The sequence below is a fragment of the Cyprinodon tularosa genome, unplaced genomic scaffold (genome assembly GCF_016077235.1).
Source record: "Cyprinodon tularosa strain WSP-4 unplaced genomic scaffold, ASM1607723v1 ctg25, whole genome shotgun sequence".
Taxonomy (NCBI): Eukaryota; Metazoa; Chordata; class Actinopteri; order Cyprinodontiformes; family Cyprinodontidae; genus Cyprinodon; species Cyprinodon tularosa.
Window position 1 is genome coordinate 1,901,023 of NW_024038928.1, and position 25,656 is coordinate 1,926,678.

General features: G+C 39.7%; 1 protein-coding gene across 2 annotated transcripts; it reads left to right on the forward strand.

The window, feature by feature from the left end:
- Positions 1–8,715: 8,715 nt before the first annotated feature.
- zbtb45 (zinc finger and BTB domain containing 45) lies at positions 8,716–25,656 on the forward strand. 2 transcript variants are annotated; one of them, XM_038288150.1, is made up of 6 exons: positions 8,716–8,797; positions 10,067–11,399; positions 11,732–11,866; positions 23,688–23,828; positions 23,992–24,265; positions 24,450–25,656. In XM_038288150.1, exons 2-6 carry the CDS (start codon positions 10,314–10,316, stop codon positions 24,866–24,868), a joined length of 2,055 nt encoding a protein of 684 aa, XP_038144078.1. In that variant the 5' UTR covers positions 8,716–8,797; positions 10,067–10,313; the 3' UTR covers positions 24,869–25,656. The 2 variants fall into 2 exon arrangements, with proteins under 2 accessions (XP_038144078.1, XP_038144077.1); XM_038288149.1 differs by lacking the exon at positions 8,716–8,797 and adding an exon at positions 8,804–9,068.

Genomic DNA, 25,656 nt, shown 5'->3' on the forward strand with positions numbered 1-25,656 from the left:
ACTACTATAGATACTAATAAATACTATCTGTAAAATGATCTATGTAAACAAACCTCATCACTTGAGAAGGTAGGTGATGCGGACGTCATGGAAGACATTTTGTGCCGTAACGCTCGCCGTACTGTTGGGGGGGGGAAGCGGTGGGGGGGGGGATGATCATGTTGCTGCGGTCTGCAGTCTGGACGTTAGATGTCGCTGAAAATTACACACTGTAGCTTTAAGAGTTTATTGAGAGTTTTTGTTTTACAACTAAATGCCAGGCTAATTAAACACCGCAATTACGCTAACATTACAAAACCCTTGTATTTTCACCTAGTTTCATAACAAGAAACAACCAAAGGTTCAAAGGCTGACATAAGACATTGTTGAGCTATAAGTTAGGGGCTGTTTCAGAGCATTCTACACAAAGAACAAAGGTCATCTGCACGTGTTTGCACAAGGCTTGATGGATGTATCCTGTCAATGTCCAGGATGCTGGGAGAGACTTTTACAACCAAAATGGGATGACATAATATGTGTGGGAACCCCATTATACCCACTGGTTCCAAAATTGGAATAACCTTATCTCTCTATATTGCATCTGGCATACAGTTAAATAAAACCACGGTGGTGCTGCTGTCTAATGCAAATGAGAGGCATCCTCTCAGTTTGATCTAATTCATTCACCTGCCTCAATGACCATTGGACTGTTTAGTTAACTCCTTGTATATTATTACTTCACTGATGATTCCAGCAGTTTTTCTTCATGGGGCCTATAAGGGCCATTTGCAGTTATGTGTTTGAGCTTAGTTTTTTTTTTTTATCATTATGTACTTTCAATACATTTGTTTGGATTGGTGTTGGTATTTGTATTGCATTGTCTCTCTGACCTATATACTTGCTCTAGCACTGGTGGAGCCGTGAATGAAATCTTTATGAGTGTCAAGGTAAGGGCAGCATGGGAAGGGTGTGGGGAGGTCACACGTTTTTTTTTTTTATCGCTCTCTGTTCATATGCTGGTTTGCTTCATTATATCCATATATTGATCAATATTACCATATCCTTTGCATGCTGCCATAGACCGCCACCCAGGAATTTGGATCATATTCAGTATTCAGTGCATGTGCATAATAAATGGAAGCGTTCCCAAACTTATCTCCCAGTCTGAACATTGCCTTTTGAACACGTTAGTTCCTGGATTTCCCGAACCCAGAAGCGACCAAAATTAGAGGCAATTGGATTGTCGCTACAGGGCCACAAGGAATTTTTAAAGAGATTGTACATCTTGACTGACCTGGTTAAATAAAGTTTAAAGTGCAAACAGTGTAGAAATATACAATTTCACAGAAAATTCAAAAGATCCTACAAGCTAAAAAAAGAGACCAGTAAATAAACATAACAAAAAAAAAAAGACATATGCAAAACAAATGAAAAATAAGGAAAGCTTGGATTACAGAAAACAGAACTTATCACAATGGGAAAATGCTACAAACTCAAAAACTGCTGCAAATATTCAAACTATGCAAACATCCAAATATATTTTACCTTTTAAAATCTGTATGATGTCATTACATAACCAATTCCATTTATTATTTTTAGATTATTTTAACACACACTATTAAATAAACCCTATATGATGCATATTATTTCTTTGATATAGCTTCTTGTTTTAATATACATAATTGTAAGGTTTATGCATTTAGAATTACTGAAGTGTACTTCCTCAAAGTTAATACTAATGAGTGTATTTATTTGTTTGAAGTCTATAATATTCAGGTTACCTTTACTCTATGAAGAGCTATTCATGAAAAGTGGTTAAAATCCTAAAGAATAAATAATTCAAAATAACAGTTTTGTTTTCACTTCAGTTAATCAGTGTGAGCCAGTGATTATGTCTTCTTTAGAGGAGCTGGTTGCTCAGATTAAACCCTCTGGATCTCCATGTGATGCTCTTCCACCAAGATTTCTTAGAGAAGTCTTTCCTTGTTTTAAACACTTGATTTTGGTGATTCTTAACAGCAGTCTGTGGACTGGAGTAGTTCCTGCTAATTTTAAACATGCTGTGGTGCTGCTCCTGTTAAAGGAATCTGGTTCTGATCCCACTATGCTCAGGAATTTTAGGCCCATCTCCAAGCTACCTCTGTTGTAAACACATTTTGGAGAAAATTGTACATCTTTCAAATCTTTCCTGGATGAACATAACATAATGTGTTTCAGTCTGATTTTAATCTCTCCGTATCACCGAGTCAGCCCTGTTCAGAGTTTATAAGGACATTCTCTTAGTGTTCTTAGTATGTGATTCGGCCAGTGGTGTTATTTTTGTTTTATTGAACTTAACCACTGCTTTTACCATCTGTGGCATTGCTCGTGACTGGTGTAAATCCTGTACTGACAGGAAACATTCTCAGTAAAAATTACAGGTTTTTTTAATCTTTTTCTGCTTCTCTGTCATGTGGGGTTCCCCAGAGCTCAATTTTGTGACCTTTGCTCTTTACTTTGTGCCTCATTCCCCTCTAGGGTCTATTTTATTTTTAGAAAATATCCCATATTCTTCCAGTGCAATGCAGATGATTGCCAAATGTATGTGTCTTTCAAACCAAATGGTGGCTGGTCAGTTAAACCACTTTTATTTTGTCTTGAGGTTATTAAGACTTGGCACTAAATCTTAGGGGGTCTATGGAGCAGGGGCGAGTCGTGAAGCTGGCAGCTCAATGCTGATTGGCTAACATACTGAATGATTTTTTTTTTTTTGACTGACAGTGGCCAGACAGCGAGAAGGTTTTTGTCATGAGTCCAGAGGGAAAAATTATTAATCAGTCATCTTTTTTTGTTTTTCAGCAGTCTGATGGCGGTGGGGAAGATGCTGTTGCAGAATCTGCTGGACCTGCATCGGATGTTGTGAAGCCTCTTCCCAGAGGGCAGCAGGGAGAACAGTCCATGGTGGGGGGGGTGGGGGGTCATTTATGATGTTATGGGCTCAGGACACGCAGCGCTGGGATGAAATGTCTTTTGTGGAGGGAAAAGGAGCCCTGATAAGCCTCTCTGCTGTTCTCACCTTCTTTAAGTCTGAAACGCTGCAGCCTCCACATCACACAGTGAGACAACTGGTCAGAATGCTCTCTATGGTGCTTCTCTATGGTGGGAGACTCTGTATCATACTTGTAAACATTATAATTGCACTACATGAAAACGTTTTCAAACTCCTATTAAACAGAACTCAACTCAGTGTTTCTACTAACTTTCCACCATGTTCTTCTGATCACTGCATCACTTTATAAATGGAAATGTTCATTTCACTGTTGTAAGCTTCTCATTCACTGTTGATAACTTGTATGCATCGAAATGTTGTTTTGCATACGCTCTGAGTAAACAAGATCACAATAAAGTTTGTCTAAGAAAGTGAGTATTTTATTGACAGTTTGACTTATTCTCAACACTGTATTTTTACTTTATTCTCGGTTTTTCAACTGGACTGACTTGGTGGGGAGATGAATTTCTCCCCCACTTTATTTTTCCCTAATCCTGTGTAACATTGGTTGGGCTGAAAATGGCATATATGCTGGTCTATGAGCCTGGTTAAAAGCCCAAGAATAAAACGACAGGTTTTCTTCCTTTTATGGTATGCTCATGAATACTTCGATGAACTGTTCGCTGATTGGTTTGTTTACAACGAGCGAAGCTGCTGAGCAAAGATGCATCATAGCAACAAGCACACACTAAAAGATCGAAATTGTTGTTATGGTAGGGTGACCAGACGTCCTCTTTTTCCCGGACATTTCCTACTTTTTATACCTAAAAAATTGTTCGGGGGGATTTTGCTCGACTACAGTGCAGCACGTGAACCAAAAGGCTGGTCTGTATGTCAATTTCTGGGCGTGACAAAAGTACAGGTCAGAACCAAATAAGGCAACATCCTCGAGTTTATGTCAACACGGTGCTTCATTTGGATTCACCCATTTTATAGTGGAAGTTAAGAATCGTGAGATTTGCAGAAAGTTATTCATCAATGCAAATGTAGACTCGGTTTTGCATTCAATGACCCCTTTAGAATCAAATTACACTGAAACTGTAATAACTGATTATCCCTTAGCAGCATGTGGAATAATCTCAGCCTCTATCTGAAATCTAAATGTTCATTCACATGATTTTTTTCAATGAAACTTTCTTTCATTTCTGTGAAGCTGCTGCCTGTATTCCCCCAGGCTATCACACCATGAGGATGTCACACCAGCCATGCTCCATCCACAAGGCAGGCTGTGGTGAATATTCTGTACTCAGACTAACTTAATCAATGCTAATCTTCCACTGGAATAACCTTTTACTACTAAAAACATCCTTCCAACCATTTGGGAATCACTAAAATTAAGACTCAATATTTTAAATCTCAGTGGCTCATTTATGGTTTTGAGGAATTAATGTTTTTGCAAATGAAAATATGTTGGAACTTTAAGGGTTTATAGCAGAAGTCATGGTTTAGCGGACCGTGGTCCGGATCCGGATATGGTTGAAATATGATTTAAAACATTTAGAAATTACCACATGTTGTCCGACGGCAGTGTCTAACTCCACCTGCGCTGCTTCTCCTGTTAATATGGTAAAGCCATCAGGATTGTCAGGCACCAGGCTACACTTGATTCAATTAGCCAATGAACTGTGTCAGTCTGGGCTACTGCTGCTTGCTACTTTTAGATAGTCTAGTAAACTAGTCCACCTGCCAGCGGCCAAAATAATTTTCGCCTGCGAGTGGTCTAGCCTCCATCAATGCCCCAGGCCCTAGAACTGGCTGGCCAATCACAACGCAAACATGTGTTTTGAATGCATGGATACAAAGTGGGCGGGGTTTTGAGGGCATGACGACAAAGCTGCACGACGCTGGAGAAAGCACATCAAGGAAGATGGCAACGACTATTGAACAGTTCTGGTTTGACTCCGTTTTGGAAGGGGTTTTCGTTGAAACGTGAGCAGGAAGAGAATGACGTATTCGCCGTTTTACTGACAAGATGTTTGTTTACACTCTCCCACCTGTTTCTGTCGCGTTTACTACGTCACAGTCAGTTTTGCTCATTGGTCAGGGCGTTGGCCAATAGGCACAGACATGGTTTGAAAAACAATCTTCCGATGTCTCATTCATTGGGGTCAGACTAAATAACACATTTAATCTCACATTTAGTCTGGTTTATCAGGCTAACTTTTAGACACAGCAGGCAAACCCATAGCAAGCCGGGCAATGGGAAACAAGGAAAAGATGCTGGAAAAAAATGCGGTGGACTAGTGAAAGAAAAGTGAAATGGTGCTCAAAGATGACCCTGCACATTTAGAGGATGTTTGGCTCAACCTGCTGCTGTGAAGCAGGATTCTCCACCATGAACAGAATCAGAAATAAATATGGATCCAGGTTCAAAATGAGCACCTTGATATGTGCTTTAGAATGGCTTTATCTCCATTCAAACCCAGGTTTAAAGCCTTGCAGGGCAGCCTAAAGCCCACTGCTGTCATTAAGACAGAAGAAAATAAATAAATAAACAGTCAGTTCAGGTGTTTTTTACAAATATGTAAATCAGGAAATTGTCTATATACTTAACTGAACGATTATTGTTCTCTACTTCAAAAACCACTTTAGATTTTAAAATGGAAAATTTTTTTATATATATATATATATATATATATATGTATATATATATATATATATATATATATATTTAAAAATGCAATGTATAACATGGATGCATAGAAACCTCCTTGTTGTGGCCCAGCTTTGATGACACAAAAAAGTGGAAATCCACAAAGGTCACAGATGCACCATGGACTTATTTTACGCAGGCAAAAGAAAATGTTCCAGGTAAACTCCTTTAGTTTTCTCAGTTTATTTTTTCCTCAGGCAAGCAAACAAAAAAAAAGACAAACATTTCCTCCATGTTTCCTTGCGCTGGTTAAAAAAAACCATACGCCCACCCAGATGCATGCTGGTCCTATGATTGAATGAATATTAATGACAAATTCAACAATATGTCAATATTGAACATTACAAGAAACAAATAAGATCACAACTCCTATTAACTCCAATAAAAAATTACAGGCTAGAAAAAGGAAGAGAAAAAAATTAATTATTAAGAAGAGGGGACAAACTGAAATTCTTCCAGTAAATCGGACAATGTATTTGCTTTAAGGTTCTGCATCTTCTTCAGACATCGGCTAAAGGAGGAAATTTCGTTTTTGAGAGCAGAGAATGAGAGGAAACATTTTGCATAACGACATTTATGGATATAATATTTGGTTATAACCATCAAAGTATTAACTAAGAGTTCCACCTTTTTTCATTAATATATAAACCAAACTGAATTATTTGTAAGGAATTAAAGTCCACATTTATAGATCTAGAAGATGGAAAGATCTGAAGTTGATCCTATAGGTTTTTAACTTCTTTACATCAATAAAACAAATGATTAGTAGTTTCCAATTGAGTTGTACAGAAACCACAATTCCCAACATGGAGTTTAAATCTCTCTCTTAAGTACTCATTTAAAGGATATATGTCATTTATTATTTTAAATTGTAATTCTTTATATTTAGGAGGAATTGGGAATTTCAAATAATTTGTCCTAATTTTGATTATTGTAGATTTATTAAAATGTTGTAAGAGAAATGTACGTTTAGTTCGACCAGGGTACATATTATTTATAAAATATTGATTCCAGAACCTAATGGTGCTTTTATTATCTCTAATGTCCACATGCTCAATTTGAAGCTTATTGAGTCTTGGAATTGAGAAATTAGATATACTGTTTTTAACTGACTAAGGAGAACATCAGGTATACAACGCAAAACTTTATTGTAACTTATTAATGAACAATCAGTTCCATGAAGCCTGTTGAACTCTATGAAGGACCAACTCTGCCATATTTAAAAATAAATACAGAAATAAATAAATGCTCAATAAATGTATAAGCATACAATTAATTGCCAACAAAAAAGTGAGACATAAATGTATATAACTCTTAATTAGCTTCTTTATTTATTTGCCTTTGTAATATTTACCTTATTTATTTTTCTGTCCTTTATAATCTTCAACTTTATTTTTTAATTACTTATATTTTAAAGTATTTATTTATGTGCATGTTATTATATTTTTGTCTGTTTTATTCTTCCTTTGTATTTTTTTACCTTAGTTATTTCTGCGCCGCTGTTTATTTCTCTCTGCCCTTTTTACATTTCTCTATGCATTTCTATGTCATTATGCAAATGAGGAGGGGGTGTGTCCTAGAGAGTCAACTTCTGCTCATTGGTTGTTCCATCTTCTTAACTCACAGAGCTCAGAGTACTAAGTTAAATGTTCTCTTTTCTGTTGCTGTTGTTCAATAAAAGTACGTTTTAAGATCATTTGAAGCGAGAACCTTATACTTTTAAGCATCACCATATGGCCCATTCACAGATTTAATGCGTAATTTAAAAGAAAATGTGACGAACTTGAGAGGACCGTGGCAACCAGCGGAGCTCCGAAGCTGACGGCAGCCAGGTCTATAGCCAGGCTATGATGGCGATTTTTTGTTGTATTTGGCAAAGTTTGGCAAAGTCCCTACTCAAGTTCTGACTTCAGACTCGACATCAGACTCTCCTCCTGTAGATTCGACCGATGTAGTAAAATGCTAACCAACACGCTTCACACACGGCTATGCCGAGAGAGGGCCGGTGCAGATGGGCTGTGGTCGGACCTGGCTGCCGTCAGCTTCGGAGCTCCGCTGGTTGCCACGGTCCTCTCAAGTTCGTCACATTTTCTTTTAAATTACGCATTAAATCTGTGAATGGGCCATATGGTGATGCTTAAAAGTATAATATTCTCGCCTCAAATGATCTTAAAACGTACTTTCATTGAACAACAGAAACAGAAAAGAGAACATTTAACTTAGTACTCTGAGCTCTGTGAGTTAAGAAGATGGACCGCCAAGCCAACCAATGAGCAGAAGTTGACTCTCTAGGACACACCCCCTCCTCATTTGCATAATGAGACAGAAATGCATACAGAAATGTAAAAAGGGCAGAGAGAAATGTAAAAAGGGCAGAGAGAAAAAACAGCGGCGAAGAAATAACTAAGGTAAAAAAATACAATGGAAGAATAAAACAGACAAAAATATAATAACATGCACATAAATAAATACTTAAAAATATAAGTAATTAAAAAATAAAGTTGAAGATTATAAAGGACAGAAAAATAAATAAGGTCAATATTACAAAGGCAAATAAATAAAGAAGCTAATTAAGAGTTATATACATTTATGTCTCACTTTTTTGTTGGCAATTAATTGTATGCTTATACATTTATTGAGCATTTATTTATTTCTGTATTTATTTTTAAATATGGCAGAGTTGGTCCTTCATAGAACTCCTCCAAACTTAAAATATCACCATTTCCATCCATTAAGTGTCCTATGATTGACTACCCATTTATAAAAAATAATTAACCTAAATTAATCATAACTAACCAACAAATAAAGCAACATGACTAAATAACAGATATTAAACAATAAAGTAAAATAAACTTAGCTAGATTATGCACACACAAAAAAACAATTTTAATCATTAACATACAATAATTGGCTCCTACACTCATTTTATTTCAGTGTTAAATTATGTTTAAAGTAACAGATAATAATGAAAAATGTCTCCTTTACTGGTTGATGATTTGCTTTATTCGCTGGTTTTTAATTGGTTACTCCTGGTTTATGGTATTGAGTGAAAATCCACGCGTTCTGCTTCTTTCAGGTATGCTCTGCTTGCAGACTGCGTGGGTGTGGAGGTGTGTTATCTCAGCAGCGTGATGAAGGTATTTGTCCCACTTCGTGCAGAAAGTGACTACTTCATGTGGGTTCCTTAAAGAAAAAAAAACTTGTCGGGGTGGTTTAGTGCATTTTTTTTCCGAGAGAAAGCCTTTTATTTCTGCGGCTCGCTGCGTCTGTCAGTGTGAGGCTCCCCGGCTGTGTGTCTGAGAGCATTTGTGTTTGTTTGAGCTCCAAGCAGACTGGCTGCAGCGCTACATGAGGGCTTCCTGCTGCATCTGACACCAAACTAGCAGGCTGTCACCGTCTGTTCCCCCGGTGAGTAGCTGGGACTAACGACACCCTGAATAAACCGACCTTCCGTGTTTTATTAAAACGCTTCAACATGATTAAAAAACCAGCAGAAATCGTTAGCCGTTCGGCATGCTAACTTTACTAGTTGTGGGCTAATAGTCTAGCTTGGTTAGCATCGGTTGGAGCGTGGGAGCTAAGCTCAAGCTCTTTTAAGTCACACTAGCTAAGATGCCATTTATAATTCTGCATCAAATAACATTTGTGTTTTAATTAAGGCGGAATTGCTGTTTCCGTGCAGATTTTCACCACCTTACACACATTTCCGGGCTAGAACTATACGGCTAACGTCAGTAGCTAACACTAGCTAGCGTTAGCCCGTTCCAGATAACCTGTTTGCTCGCTTCTGGCGCTGAGTTTATCTATTTATAAATAGTTATAACTGAGCGGACCTTCACTGGCTGTATTGAAGGCGGGCTGTCATTGGTTTTAAACACCCAGCCCGGTCCTCAGAGCTTCCCCCCCTTTCCCCTCGCAGCTAACGTTTAAATTCTCCCGTGCATTTCTGCACTGACCACCCGCTGTGCGGAACGTCCAACTTATCCTGACCCGATGAGCCGTCGGGCTCGCGCGCAGCACGTGCTGTCATTTAGACGAAACAGGTGATGCACGCGGCTGGTTTGGTGCTGCTTGGGTCGCCCAACTTTTTCACCTTCAGATGCATCTGCAGCTACTAGTTAGTGAAATAAGACTAGTCAGTGTACGTCATGCATGTCAGTGACACTTTTTTTTTTTTTTGGATTTTTGGGACTTTTTCTATTTAGTTTCTTTACAGCCTTTAAAAGTTGATATATTGTTGTATTATACGAGTCTCAAAATTATTTTAGGGCCTTTTTTGGTTCTGCAGAAACTGTAACAAAGGCAGGAAGCTCAGTTGCCTGCTGAGATCATGATACCTAGTTTTGTTTTTGTGTTTTTAAACTGTTTCTTCATTGTTGATGTCGGCTTTAACTGTTTTCCAATAGATTTTCGAGACTCGGTGAAGCTGTTTGGAAGCTCCTCCTGACGGCGGCGCCGCTCATCACATCAGAAGTTTTGAAATCCATCCGTCAGACTCATGACGTTTTGAGCCGGAGAGGCCGAGTTTTGGCCCAAGCTCTGCCTCCGTTTCCCCTCGCGGTCCCCTTCGCACCTCAAGCTGACGCAAAACCCGAGGCACCTCACCCCCATCCCCACTCCCACCCCGTCCCCAGCGACTCTCCGCCCCCCGCCATGGTGTCCAGCACGGAGACCGTACACTACATCCATCTGCACAACTCCAGCCAGTCGGTCCTGGAGGCCCTGCGGACCCAGCGGCGCGAGGGCCTCTTCTGCGACGTCACCGTGCGGATACACGATGCCTCCCTGAGGGCCCACGCCTGCGTCCTGGCGGCCGGCAGCCCGTTTTTCCAGGACAAGCTTCTGCTGGGTCACTCTGAGATATCTGTGCCGCCGCTGGTGCCTGCGGAAACCGTGAAACAGCTGGTGGACTTCATGTACAGCGGCTCCCTGGTGGTGCTGCAGTCGCAGGCCCTCTGCATCCTCACAGCTGCCAGCATCTTGCAGATCAAGACGGTTATCGACGAGTGCACCCAGATCATCTCTCAGAGGAAGGCTGCTGCGGAGGCGGCGAGCGCAGCTGCGGCAGCAGCAGCCGCCGCCGCAGCAGCTGCAGGAACAGGAGCTGGAGGGGGGATGCTTGGGGGAGTTCTCCCCAAACAAGAAGAGCGTGGCCTGGGCAAAGGGAGAGAGACGGGCAGCGGTGGGAGCTGCTCCGTCAGCAGCGCGGGAGCCGTCGGAGGTTACACAAACTTCTCCAATTTCATGACCGAATGTGGGGCTAGTAACATGGGCGGGGGGTTAGGGGGTGCTAGCGTTAGCGTCAGCGAGAGCGGCCCAGGCGCCATGGATCAGAATAACACGGTTAGTCTGATGGCGCTGGGGGACATGGGGCCCAGCTCCATGTGCGGCGGTGACGGGATGGCCCCGGGGGCCGGTCCGGTCCTCATGAAGCAGACCTCTAGTTGCACTCAGGATGTACGGTACAAGCTCCGTGACCTGCTGGCACAGACGGCCAACGGAGCGAGCACCAGTAGCACAGGAAACCTGTCGGCGGGCTGCAGCTCCGGCGTGGGCAGCGTGGACAGTGTCGGCAGGGACAGCCTCCGCGGCAACGCAGCCGACCTCTCCGATGACCTTGTGGGGATGGACAGATACAGCGAGGAGGAGGACTTGGACGGCAGGGAGCGGGGAAGAGATGGAGACAGAGACAGGGGGGCGAGCCACAGCCGCAAGCAGAGGCAGCCGCTAAGACTCCAGGTAGGGGGATAAGGGAAAGGGTTGCTATGGTTACAGCTTTCAGGCATGCAGAGCTGCAACATTTTCCTTTGCTTTCTTTATGCTTTTCCCTCTTCTCATACTGCATTGGCGTATATCGCTGAGATGTTTCTGCACTTTGCACAATTGAATCTGTTGTCTCAACTCCTGCAGCAGCTGCCTTGATAATCTATGGACTTCTGCATATTAGCTGTAAGTGAATGGCCTGATTAGAAGCTGCTGTTGCCTAAAGGGTGCAACTGTTCTTCAGACTTTTTTCTGCCTTTCAGCGCTGTTACCAGCTGCAGGATTGACATGGAGCTTCGTCTTTTCAGGTGCTTGGAGGAGAGGGAGTGGTGGTTAAAGACGAAGGTGTGCAGGACTCGGATGGGACTGTCTATTCCCTGGAGGATGGGAGAAGACACCAGGAACACGATGGCGCCCAGGACTCCATGGCCAGCTTCGGACAGGTATGTTTATGCTGAGAAGGAAATGAGGCGACTAAAACCTCCGTATAGGAACAAAGAGTTTGTGAAATGTCATTTCTCCATTAAGAGTCGGATACAATGGAAGGAGCTGTTTGCTTTGGTTACACGCTCCTCCATCAGGAGGGAGTGCTGCAGTGACTGGAGGCCATCTGCTGGGTTTCCTTAGCAGAAAACTTTGATCTCATTTAAAAAGCTGTTAGATTCCAAGTACACACATTCAAACGGGTCCTAATAATCAGTTTGATTCAATTGAGTTGACTTTTTTTCCATTTGAAAGTGAGACGAGATGCTGTGAGTTGGTGAAACATGTTAACAAACTGAACTCAGTTGAATTAAAAAGGACTAATTGGACATTTATAACTCGCCTCTATTGAACATTAGAACAATTCAACATGTACTACATCAAAGAGGGCAGAACTCAAGGTGTACTATGGAGAGAAATTTGTTTCAATATTACTGAAATAAAAGGAGACCTTTAAAAAAAAATCTTATGTAATCTAAATAATAAATGTGTTAACTTTCTCAGTTAAGAAATAGTTTAAAGTAATTTATAATGTGCATGCAAAATTGATTCTGGGAGGAGGCCTTCTATTTAAATCCTGTTTTACACGATAATGCTTACGCTAACCTTCAAGCAAAAGCAGACTCATTTCTATTGTATGGGGATACATTTGTTCCCTTATTGTTGAAAGCAAAGAACAAGTAAAAAAAACTACAAGGCTGGATGAAGAAAATGTTTCTGAAATGGAACACTGACAAAATTCTCTCAAAACATTTGTGGATTAAGAATTTTGTCAGTGAATGCAAAAAATCTATAGGTTTACAGTTTGCCCTTTTTTATGTTTTGTTTTTCAAATTGTATTTTTCTAATTGTATTTTTTCCAGAATTTCTTTCAGTTTTTTGGGAGGGAAATGTGAGTTTTAAAAACTGCACTCTTTTCAAATATTTCAGAGATTTCTTGACGCTGTTTGGACCGAATAGAAAAGCTGTTTCTAACATCCTCCCAGAAAAGACCCATTTTTATTGGTTCCCCCGACTGACCAATAGAAATGTTGTTGCTAAGTTCCAAGCAGAGCAGACTAATTTCTATTGGTCCACGCACAGACCGCCCTGAAGTATAGAGGATAAAATCTGTAAAGTGAGATTAGAAAATTATGTATTTCATAAAATGGGTAATAAAAACCGTTTAAAAATGAATTGATACATTTCTTTTTTGTTTTTTATAAAGGATAGTCTGAAAAATAGCACAAGTTTTTGTTGAGCTTTTACTTGTCATTAAAACCTTTTTTATATTATGATGTTTTTTTTAAGGTTCCATTTGTTTTTCAAATCTTCCTTTTTTTTAAACTGTTGGTTCAATAAAACCAGAACAAATGTCTCTCCATACTGTTCTTTTGGATTTAAAATATTAAGCCAGCGTTTTGTTGAAAACGTTTACATAGAAACACCTTTAGATTAAGTCGTTTCCAAGACGTTTATTATTCATGGTGCTGAACGCTACAAAGAACATCTGCCGCTCTGCCTAAAGGTTTCAGCTTTGCCTTTAGTTTTCTGTGAAGCCAGCAGACTTACTATTAAATTAAAAATAGAACAGTGTGCCTAAGCTGGAAAATCTTTTTGCATTTTTGGGTTTCTTTTTTTTCGCTCCTTCTTTTCTGTTGACAAAATCAGACATGATGGGCAGCAGCGACTAATGTATCCAGGCACAGGTTCTTCTGACTCCTCTCTATGCTCCTTAAAGAGGTCATAGAATGATTCTAGAGGGTATTTGCTGCTGGTCCTTAAGGTCTCTGAATAGGGTGTGTAACATTGGTTGGGCTGAAAATGGCATATTTGCTGTTGCATGAGCCCTAATGCAAGCCTGGGTAAGAGCACTAGAATGAAACGACATGTTCACTTCGTTTTATGGTATGATCATGAATATTTAGATGAGCTGTGCGCTGATTGGTTGGTTTACAACGAGCAAAGCTGCTTAGCAAAGACGCATCATAGAGCAAATGAACAGCTGAGCATCAAACTTTGCAGGGACAAAAATAATCAATCCCTGTTGAGTTTTTGGATCCTTGGGAAGACTGTGAAAATGTTCCCCTTTCTCCATGTCGCCTAGAACACTGCATTTCCGCCCGTGGTTCTGACTCATTTTCGATAGAAAAACAGCCTGCTTTGTATTCTTGTAGAGGTAAACCCAGTTGTAGGCTAAAAGGTTAAACCGGTGTCATCGTGTGTCATTTCCGATGGGAACAGATCAAAATCGCCCTCTATGGTGTCACCATAGAGGGCGATTTTTAAACTGAACGAACAATTAAATAGCTTTTTAAAATCGTGCTTTTATCATCTGTCTTTTATCTAAGGTAAAACCGTTTTTATCTTTTAACCTCTTTGAGCAGGTTTTACACTCTATTTTTAGCCGTCTGGACTATTGCAATGCACTTTTTGCAGGCACTAGCCACAGAGCTCTCTCCCGTCTGCAGTTGGTCCAAAATGCCACGGCTCGTCTTTTAACATGGACCAGAAAACATCAACACATTACACCAGTTCTTGCATCTTTCCACTGGCTCCCTGTTCGTTTTAGAATTGATTTTAAGATTTTATTGTTTGTGTCCTGAATGGGATGGCTCCTCAATACATCACTGACTTCCTCCAGATTTATTCTCCGGCACGTGCTCTGAGGTCTGAGGCCCATCTTCAGTTAATAGTGCCTAAGACTAGGCTTAAAACCAGAGGGGACAGAGCCTTTTCTGTAGTTGGCCCCAGACTTTGGAATACTTTGCACCTCCATATACGGACTGCCTCTACTGTGGAGTTATTTAATGCTACGTTCACACTGGACGCAGCAAGAGCAGCAAAATCGCGTCTGCTGCTTCATTTTTGCTGCTTGTACCAGTTAGTTCTGACGCACGGCTGAAGCGGCTTTGCTGCTCTGTCTGCGCGGTGCAAAAGTGTGTCTGACACCCGTTGGGCGGAGCTACTCTATCCTTTCTCTGCCTTGCATCTATATTTGCTGTGATCAGTGGGAATAAAGTAGTTTTAATATGTTTTTAAGTGAGAAAGTCCACCTGAAAACTTAATCATTGCAGTCAGTTCATCCAGATTATCATCCTGCCTTCTAATATTATTTCTGTCGGAGGTGCTGAGACCGGCGGTGCGCTGTCAGTAGGATCCCATTCAGTGGGCTTGTTTGTCTCCTGAGAAAGCAGACATGTTAATTTTTCTAAAGGAAAATTGCTAAGTAAAAAGGTCCTCACAATGTAACAGTGAATATTAGACACTGACATTTCTTTTTTATGTAAGAGGAAAAATGTAAATGGAAAAATCAGAGCTTGAAATAAAACTCAAGATTTGTACTTTTTTATGTTGTGTAATTTTCTTTTTCTTCAAATTCCCAGCCCTATTTATGTTAAAATAAATCTTTGGGTTAAGTTGTCGCAAGCAGGCTTTTCTTATGTTTCTTGTTAATTTGGTCTTAAATTTTTATTTCAAGTGGCATTAAAAAGTCTTAAAGTCTTGAATTTAACTTGCCTTATGCTGTAGGAACCCTGTGCTTATTCAACATTAGTAGAATACCGACAAAGTTTCTATTTATTTATTTGTAATGGAGATACAATTATTGTAAATGAGCAGATGCGTCTATAGTTCTGTATAAAAGGCAACAGAAGTCAGCAACAACATGGCTTCTACAGGTAAAATACTGATGACTGATGGCGGCTCCTCAGAAACCCACATTTTCAAAACAAAATGTCTAAGTAAAAAAACAAAAAGTGTGTGTACATATATATATATATATATATATATATATATATAAAAAGAAACGCTATATAAAAATCTAAATAACAGATGTGGTGATTAGGAAAAAAAACGTGATGAAGGAAAGGAGCAGCAGCTCGCTGTCTTTAGAGATCAGAAAGTTGAAAAACCACAAGCATGTGCCCCAACATGCCTGCAGTAAAACGATCATAAAATCAGTGCTTTTCTTTTTTGAGCCACTTCCAAAGAAGAACACTCAGCTTAAAGTCTTCAGAACTAAGGAGAATTTCTTCATAAGGATGAGTAAGGGAGATCTGCGGTCTGATAAGGTCTCCAGGTATCAGCTGACCTAGAACCTGTCTTTGTTGTTACGCAAGATGTTCCAGCCGTTGCCCTTCTACTGTTAACGTAAGACTTCCAGAAAATTCTGCTTCCCAATTCTAAGTGAGCTACAGTGACTTATTTTATTTTAACCCTTTATAGGGCAAGTTACTGTTTTTGATCACTTGCATTCCCCTTACAAATGGAGTCCCCCCCCCATCTTCAGCTAAGATGCTGCCACGTGGCTGTAGATCTTATTTTGGCATTTGCCCAATTAGATGAGCCCTTGGATGATATTACCTACTGTAAATTAAGTAGAAAAAAAAGTGAACAAGTCAAGAAAAAAGGTGGAATAATAATAATAATGAATTTTATTTATAACACACTTTACATTTGACTTCATATCCTAAAGTGCTACATTTAAAAAAGGGAAAATTAAAACAAGTTTAAAAGACCATAACATTAAAAACAGAGTAAAAAGACAATCATTAAAATCAATACATTAAAAGGCATACGTGGCCTATTAAAAAAAATCTAAAATCAACAATTGTAGGCTTTTCTAAAAAGGAAAGTTTTTAGTCCATTCTTAAAACAATCCACCGTCTGTGGGGCCCTAAGGTGGTCTAGGAGGGCATTCCACAGACAGGGAGCTGCGGCTGCGAAGAAATCTGCATTACAGAAAAAAAGACATCATTTGAGATTTCAGCAAACTCAAATGGAGGAGAAGTGGATGAAATGGACAACATTAAAGACAAAAGACAGCGACAACAGGGTTCCCGCGGGTCCTTAAGAAGTCTTAAAAGGCATTGAATTCCTTAAAATAAAACTAAGGCCTTAATTGGTATTAAAATATCTTAAATCAGTCTTTCGTAGGTCTTATTTTTAGAACATCATAAATAGGATTATTTTTATTACAATTTATTTTTGTAATCTAAATAAAACATTAAAATTGAAAACATTTTTTTTTTTTTATTAAATTTTTTTTAAATTTGTTGCGGCCGGGACATTTGGGAGATGCGCCATTAACTTTTTGTCTAGAAAATATGAGCAAGTGTAAATGTAACCAAAATTGTCTCCAGCCAAGAGTTTTCTCCATGGATAAAACCAGGGAACATACATGAGGCTCAGTGGATTTTGTGCAAGAAGCGATTCAAGTTCGTTACGATGGGAATTAAGGCAGTGGAGTCACATGCGAAGCACCAAACACAAAGCGTCAAAATGGAGTTACGGAGAAATAGCCGGTATTTCTCAGTTTTGTTCCACCCTTGTCTCTGCAACGCCTCCACTTATCACCAAATCAAACATACTAAGAAAACGATACAAAAAAAAAATAGCTGCAAAAAAGACTTAGCGCTGGTTATGTTGTGGCTTTAAAACTGATTTGTTTTGTTCCCTGCTAAAACAAAGCTTGTGAATTCAGTTAAATAATTGTTAAAATATATCTGTCATTTGTGTTTTTGGCTTTCTTCCTGTATGGAAAGTTTTTCAAAATTTGAAACATTAGTGCAGTGGTTTATGTTATAATAAACCTTTGGGTTAAAGCTACAGTGTGTAATTTTCAGCGACATCTAGCGGTCAGACTGCAGACTGCAGCAACATGAACATCTCCCCCCCACCGTTTCTCCGCCCCAACAGTACGGCGAGCGTTACGGGACAAAATTTCTTCCACGACGTCCACATCACCTACCTTCTCAAGTGATGAGGTTTGTTTACATAGATAATTTTACAGATAGTATTTCATTAGTCTGTGTAGGGTATAGATTTCATGTAGACTTAAGATAATAAATATACCCGTTATTTTTTCTACATCGTTGTGACGTCTTGGTGAGCTGCTTTGCATGGTGATATAAACAGACGAAGTAATTGTAGTCATTAGTTTAACAGCGAGATTGTGTTCGCTGGAAGAATATATATTCCCCGTTTACAGAGTCCAAGTCATTTTGGTGGCACGGGGGTTACAACGCGAGGAAGAGGGAGAGGACGAGGGCGAGGGCAGGGAGGCCGTGCAGCTAGGGCCAGGCGAGAGAGGGGAGCCAGCGGGGTGAGAGCAGAGGAGGAAAGGCTTGAAGATCTCCAAAGGAGCCGGAGAGAAGTAACCGAGGTATATATCCAGAAAATTATTTTACAGAAAATTACTGAATCATTACCTATGAAACGTCAGGGACGTTGCTGAATAAGTATACTGGAGAGGAACAGCATCATCACGCCGCAGCATGTTATTGTTTTAGACAGGTCTGAGCATCCTGTACTCCAAAAACTGCAGTGATATTAGACAATTGTGTGTGTAGGATTAATTACCTGTCCAAGAGAAAACTGGCAACTTGAGCGTCACTTTGAAAACCTTTTTCCTCCATCAGTGACTTCCATCGTGTAAATGCCGTGCCAATGTTGATCCGTGTTTTTTGCCGTTTCTTGTCACGCTTGCGTTTATTCTCGTCGTGTTTCCGCTTCTTAGATGACGGGGGTTCGGTGTCCGCCGCTTTTCGTTGTGATACAGAGTAGGCATGATCCTCCATTCGTCTGATGTTTGGCCACACAGTGCCAAACAGTTTGCAAAGTCACTCACGCCTGCCGCCTTGTTCACCTTTCTTGTTACTGAGGCGCAGTATACCTGCTTCTTCTTCTTCTTCTTTGGTTTCAGGCAGACTAAACGCTTCTCAGGCATAATACTGCCATCTACTGTTCAGTACCTTCTCAGTTCATCTCTCTCAACTTGCCGTAGTTATTTTTGAGCGTCATGGGAGATCTCGCAATCGCTAGTTTGTTGCCTCTGCGCTTGCCGTAGCGCAAAGATGTCAGCCTCCATGGCTGCGAGACCCGCTCCTATGTAATTATAAATAACGAATTCTAAGGCAACGCAAATATTATGGTTAAAAGGCTGAGCTCATAGGTGATGATAAATAACATAGTTATGTATAATATATTAAATTTCTGACTTTATATCCCTGTAATTATTACACACTGTAGCTTTAAGTTGTCGCAAGCGGATTTTTCTTGTGTTTCTTGTAAATTTAGTCTTATATTTTTATTTCAAGTGGCATTAAAAGGTCTTAAAAAGTCTTGAATTTAACTCGCCTTATGCTGTAGGAACCCTGTTTTTGATCTTACAAATTACCGCCTTTTGTTCGAGACCTTTGGTGTGAAATCCAAACCACTGCTGTATATTGCTTAGCTGAAACACCTGTGTGCATGCGTGCCGCGCAGAAAATAATCCTGTTTGGGGGAGGGGTTTATGATGCATTCAAAGTGTGTGGGGAAAAAAATGTAACTCTCAGTGAAATAGTTGCAGACTGCTTAATGTCGTCATGCAAATTTGTACTTGAGGGCTGCGATTCTTTTTAACTAACATGCGTGGGAAAACTCGACATACATAGAGTATATTCGATATATCTCCCACTCCTACTTTGCCTTACACATTTTTGCTACTGGTTCTGTCATTTACTGCATGTTTGCTGCTTTCAGCCACTATAGCTTATAGACAGCAGTGTTTACAAAATCAAATAGCTGACCTAAAACCTTCTCCCCCTTCAGATGTGTTCGCCGGTCAAATCACCTGAACTCACCCCACGTAATTCATACCATGTCATAAATTGCATCTCCACTTACACTGGAGCAGATTTGAAACCATTCAGAAAGTCTTTATGCTTTTATTGTAGAACTTAATAATTTGAACTTAAAGGATTGCATGAAACCGCTTAAGTTTATTAACTCAAACTAAAGAAAACTCCAAATAAGTAAATTTTATTTAATATTTATTAAGCTAACATTATTGATTAGTTATAAATCAGTTGTGCGTACTACTTCTGAGCCTCTTTATGCCATTTAAATCTATATATTGTTTTGTATTATTTTTGAAGTAAATTGCTTCATTAAACAACCCTGCAGATGTTAAGTTTTTACATTCTGCAGCCTTGTAAGGAGCAAGTTTGAACATTCGTCTAAATCTAACAACAACCTCACTGATGGAGCTGCGGCTCTAGCCACGCCCACTGTCAACTAATCATTCAATGGGGTCTGTACTTCCTCATTTGTTCCTCACTAAGTTATTTAAGTTATTCCCCATTAATACACAAATGAATCAGACTAATCCATAGGATTGAGTTAAATGGGCTTGTAAAAGAACGTGCTACTCTGCCTCAGCGCATTTGCGTTAGTAGAGTTTCTACAGAATAGGTTTTAAGCACTCACTTTATTAACGGCTTTTAACATTTAGGTTTACAGTGTAGCAGGCTGAGTCACCGGGACAACACGCAGCAGCAGGACTTGGAAGCACAATCTCCACCAAGAAACTAAATGATCACAGAATCCAGATTATAAAAATGGTTTAACAGCAGCAGCTATAACTATTGAACATTAAATCCATAAAATAGCTCCTATGTTTCTATGAAGGTAGATTTGTTTCTTTATTATTCAATCAAAAAATATATTTTCAATTAAAAAAATCTTCACTTCAATGAAAGAAAAACTTTTCAATCAAAGAAAAAAAGTATTTGAATGCAAAAATGTATTTGAGACTCAAAAAAATACATTTGAATGCTGCTTTTCTTTAATTGAAAATGTTTTATTTGATAGAAGTGCAGTCTTTTTTTGTTTTAAAGTAACTTTTTAAATTGATGTAACTAGGGCTGCAACTAACGATTATTTTAAAAATCGATGAATCGGCCGATTATTTTTTCGATTAATCGATGAATCGGACACAAAATATTTTTTTTATATTAACCTCTTTATTCCAAAATAAACATTTTAGACAGAACAAACAAGCACACAAGTACAGGTTTCTCATTAACTGTACTGGTGCAATATGAAAAATAAATGTTTGTGTTAAAACTATGCAAACTTACATGAGAAATGTAGCTGTACATCCACAAAATATAGGATACTTTGTTTCATAAAGCGCAAAAAAAGACATTTTTGTTTTTAAAAGCCCCTAAGGGGTTCAAACAATAGGCCCCCCCCATTTCAACAAATGAGTTTTTTTTAGACTAGAAGAGTTCTGCCTTTTAAGACAGGAAAGTATAGCAGTTAAAGTTGCTACTTGAGAAAATACTAAACCATAGAGATAAAAATAGCCCTGTGATTCAAATTATAAATTGTATTTGGAATAAAAATGAGAGAACTAGGGGTGCTAAAAAACACATCCTCCAAAGACAGATATTTACATGGGAATGTGGCAGATAATTAATTGACATATTACTGATCTTGCTGGATTTTGTTCTGCTTTACTTCCATAAATTGCAGGATCTTCTTTACTTTATCTTTGCCAGAAGATTTAACTTTAAAAGCCTTGCCCTCATAATTTGCAAATTTATTTATTTATAAAGAAAATATAAACGCTGCTTAAGCTAATTCAAATGAAATTAAAAGTAAAATAAGAAGCCAACCTTATCACTGTCTGTAACCTACTAACAAGCTAAGGAAAGCATCAGATGAGCTACCTGTAACTTACGTTTCCCCACTTTAAAATGAAACAAACATGGTTACTCATCCTGCTGATGAGCTATCTTCACTGCCATTGAAGGCTCCAACGTGTTTTCTTTTCAGGTGCTGCGTCATAACAGTGGTGCTTCTGTGCCATGCTCATTTGTTTTTTACAAAAGTTGCATGTTACGACTTTTTTCACTTTACAAAGCGCAGGCTATTTTAATTATTGTGATCAATTTGCGCCGTCAATCCCGGGGCATGCGCGCTTCATTTGCAGTCTGGACGCTGAGGGTAAACTCCTCACTAAAATCCTGCGGCTCGGACTGCACGCTGAGAGGGAGAAAGGCGTTGGGATGGGGGAGGCGCCCCACGGCAGCAGCTGCCGCTGGAGGACAAGAGTAGGAACGATACATGCTTTCACGTAAGAGTCTCCAAAAGCCGCTAGCGACACCGTAAAAAGTCGCCAGATTTGCCGCTAGTCGCTTTTTAAAAAAATAGTCGCTGGAGGGGTCTGAAAAGTCGCTGAGTTGGCAACACTGCAACTGCGGCGCTGACTCGCTCCGCCATATTTTTTTTTCTTCCCCGGGATGACGGCGGCGGCGGATGACGCATTAATTGCGCGACACAACTAATCGATGATTAAATTCGTTGCCAACGCTTTTAAAAGTCGATTTTTATCGATTTTATCGATTCGTTGTTGCAGCCCTAGATGTAACATTGTTTTTTGATTGGACCATATAATGGGTAGGACATTTGTGTCTTTATTATTCAAAAATTTTTAATTTTTTTTGGAAGTGCAAAAAGTTTTGAAGTTCAAATTTGTTTGAATAATTTTGACAAACGTTCCGCAGTGGGCGTGTGCTACTCTATCGGTCAAACATGTTTGATTGACAGAGAAGAGTCATGCATCCTGATGGCATCTACACACTTTAGCAGTTATAAAATCGTTGTTTGTCTGAACTTCGCAGTTGCTCACAGCCTTTTAATGGGTAGCGGACCATAACTGCTTTCACAATGAAACTTCCTATTTAAAGTGATATTAGGCTGCCAACAGCCTTTCTTTTTTGTCGCTTTTGAGAATCTTAACAGGAATTAACAGACACAGGTTGATTTGTCTTCACGTGCAAATAATCCAAATACTTCCATGCAATTTATTTTGTTTATTAAATTATCATTGTGTTAAAATTGTTTGCGAATTTCATGATCAGCAATAGTAACCATGTGCTAGAAGTTACCCTCGAATTTGATTAAGTTCATCCCAGAAGGTCCTGATGTCTAATTATTAAGAAATATATACAGGGGTTGACGTTGTTTGATAAATATAGTTCCTAATATTCATTTTTGTATATATATCAATGAAACATGTTTGTTTTTAAAATGTTTTTTGTAATTCAGTATTTTTTAAGTTTACAGGTTCCTGGTGTGTATATGCATGCGTCAGATAATGAACTCATGCCTACATTACCGTGTTAATATGCTTTTCAATCCTTCCTGCACATTCTTTTCAAACTAAACTTTGCTTTAAACTGTTGTGTGCTTGGAAAAATATAAATTGTAATGTTAAAAATCTAAAAAAAAAAAACTTGACAGGTTAAAAACTTAAGATAAATCACAAGACAGAAGTCAATGTCACAAATAAATAACTTTTATTTTAGAGTCACGGTATGTTTATACAAGATGATACTATTAATATAATGAGACTTTTCTAGAGAATCATTATACAGTTATTTTATTCAGGGTTTCCACAGTCTTAAATAATTTCAGAATTCCCTGACTTTTAACTGACTCAGCATTATTTTTCTCTGACAAAATAAATGCAGCAACAAGACAATAATAATAACATAACAGGTCACCAATTTAACATGTTTAGCTCTATAACATTTAAATGCACCTCTCCAATGTCTAAGAGAAAAAAATTTAATGAACATTTTTTAATGTATGACCTGCATCACTGTACAGAAGACTGCCATATGATAGCGCTTTCTAGCTTGTTTGTCGTTTTGGTAACTACATCAAAATTACCGCTAGGTTGACAAAAATCACACCATCTGATGGTAAATCTCGTGGGTTTTTCAAATCACGCGAGAATGTGTACAAAACAACAAAAATGGCGCCGGCTGGGTCGTTTTCAGCTAATGTCTGTGATTTTAAAGTAGTTTTGAGTGATAAATATTTTTTTTTGCGATTACTGCACCTGCCCGGCGGGCAAATGCAATGAAATTTGTTCTCTCCCGACAATAAAAAGTACTTACCCCGGGCGATGGTTAACAGCGAGCCCTGATGTATATTTCTCTTCCTTTTTTGTTTTGATTTTAGGATTTTTATGATGAACATGGCGTTTTCTCAGAGAGCTTCTGGCCTCAGAGCGAACCTCCTCAAGCCATGGGTTTTAACCCCAGAGGAAGAGTCAACAAGCCGCTGACTCCACCGCCCTCCTCGCAGTCCATCAACAACCAGGTCAGGACCTTGGGTCTCGTTTCTGTCCGTCTGTGCTGAAAATACAAGTCTGATTAGATTTCCTGTATGGGATCCTAAAAGGGAGAAATGTTCTTGAGAACACGTAACGTAGACCACCCAGGTGAAGATGATCTATTCATGCGGCCCTCCTTCTCCTTCGCAGCTTCTATTCCAGTACCCAGTGAGCCACTCTCAGCCTCCTCCATTCTATGTCGGTGGACCAATGGGAGGGATGGACAACATGGCAGGGGCGGAGCCCTCTCAGCAGGCTCCGCCCCCAGCACCAATGACCCCCGTCCCTACGTCTTCGGCGTCCTCCTGTTCAGCAGGACCCTCTCCTTCCTCCCAGGGATCAGAGACCTCGTTCGACTGCACGCACTGTGGCAAATCCTTACGCTCCAGGAAGAACTACAGCAAGCACATGTTCATCCACTCGGGTCAGTTTTTTCTTCCTTTATTGGTAGAAAACATTTAAATTCAAACCACTTGGTGATTGACTTAAAGGTATAGTGGATGACTCTTTCCAGAGATGCTTTACTTAAAAGTTATTAACTACTTTGTTCATCACTTAATGATATTTAAAGGGAAAATAAGTGTCCTTAGTTTCCCTTCCTTCTGTAGGTCAAAAACCTCATCAGTGCTCCATCTGCTGGCGCTCCTTCTCCCTGCGGGACTACCTCCTCAAACACATGGTGGTTCATACTGGTGTCAGGGCCTTCCAGTGCACCATGTGCGGCAAGCGCTTCACGCAGAAAAGCTCCCTTAACGTGCACATGCGCACCCACCGTGCCGAGCGCACCTTCCAGTGCAATGTTTGCCACCGGGCGTTCACCCACCGCACCTTGCTGGAGCGTCATGCCTTGCAGCACGCCCACCACAACCCCCAGACCCTAGACCCAGGTCAGGGGCGGGGAGCCGACATGACCTCACCTAACAAGCACAGTCCTCCAGGTATGGGAGGAACCTCAGGTATGGCTGGCACAGCCGCTATGGTTGGCAGCATGCCTAGCATGCCCAGCCATGGAGCTTCCTCCACCTAGATATAAAGGGGGGGAGGGGGACAAAGGGAAATTCAGGGGAGAGGAGGAAGAGGAGGTTGCATAGCTCATTCCTCAAACCAACGTTTAACACTTGTAATTAATTGTTTGTTTTTTTTGCCTTTGATTTTTCTTTACTTGGTGGTAAGAGTGCTTACAGGCTGACATGTCTTATTGTATTAGCTTAAATCCACCTTGGGTCATGGTTTCAGGGTTTGGGAGAAAAACATGTTCAGTTCCAAGAAAGCTATATTAATAGTTGTAGCCTGACATAATTTTTTTTTCTGTGTTGTGACGTGTTGCTAAATGCAAAGTGGTAAAACTTACACACTTACGGACAGTGCTTTAAGAAGCATTGAATATAGAGGAAAAAAAAATCGAATAATTGAGAAATGCTGTCCAGAGAGATTATGGGTTCCATTCACCTTCAATCACATTTATTCAGGCTCCGTTTTCTTTGGTCTCTTTTTACATTAAGGCGCACAAACCTCGACTTGCACAGGTTGCATATTTACTTTTTATGTCTGGTGTTTTTTCCCTTTTTTTTAAATTCTTTTTAGGTGGCAGAGTTGGCTAAATAAAGCAAACGGGTACAAAAAAAGCCAAATGGTCACTGACTGGCTGGGCAGGACTTTAAAAAATTCAACATCTAGCTTACCATGTTGCTCTAAATATGTTGTAATGAGGTATGCATCTTTTCATCTGTGCAATGCATGCTGGGTAGATAATACAGTAAGGTCCTAAAGGTATTGTGGAGGATGAATTTTTTAAAAGACCCGCCCTCTTCACTT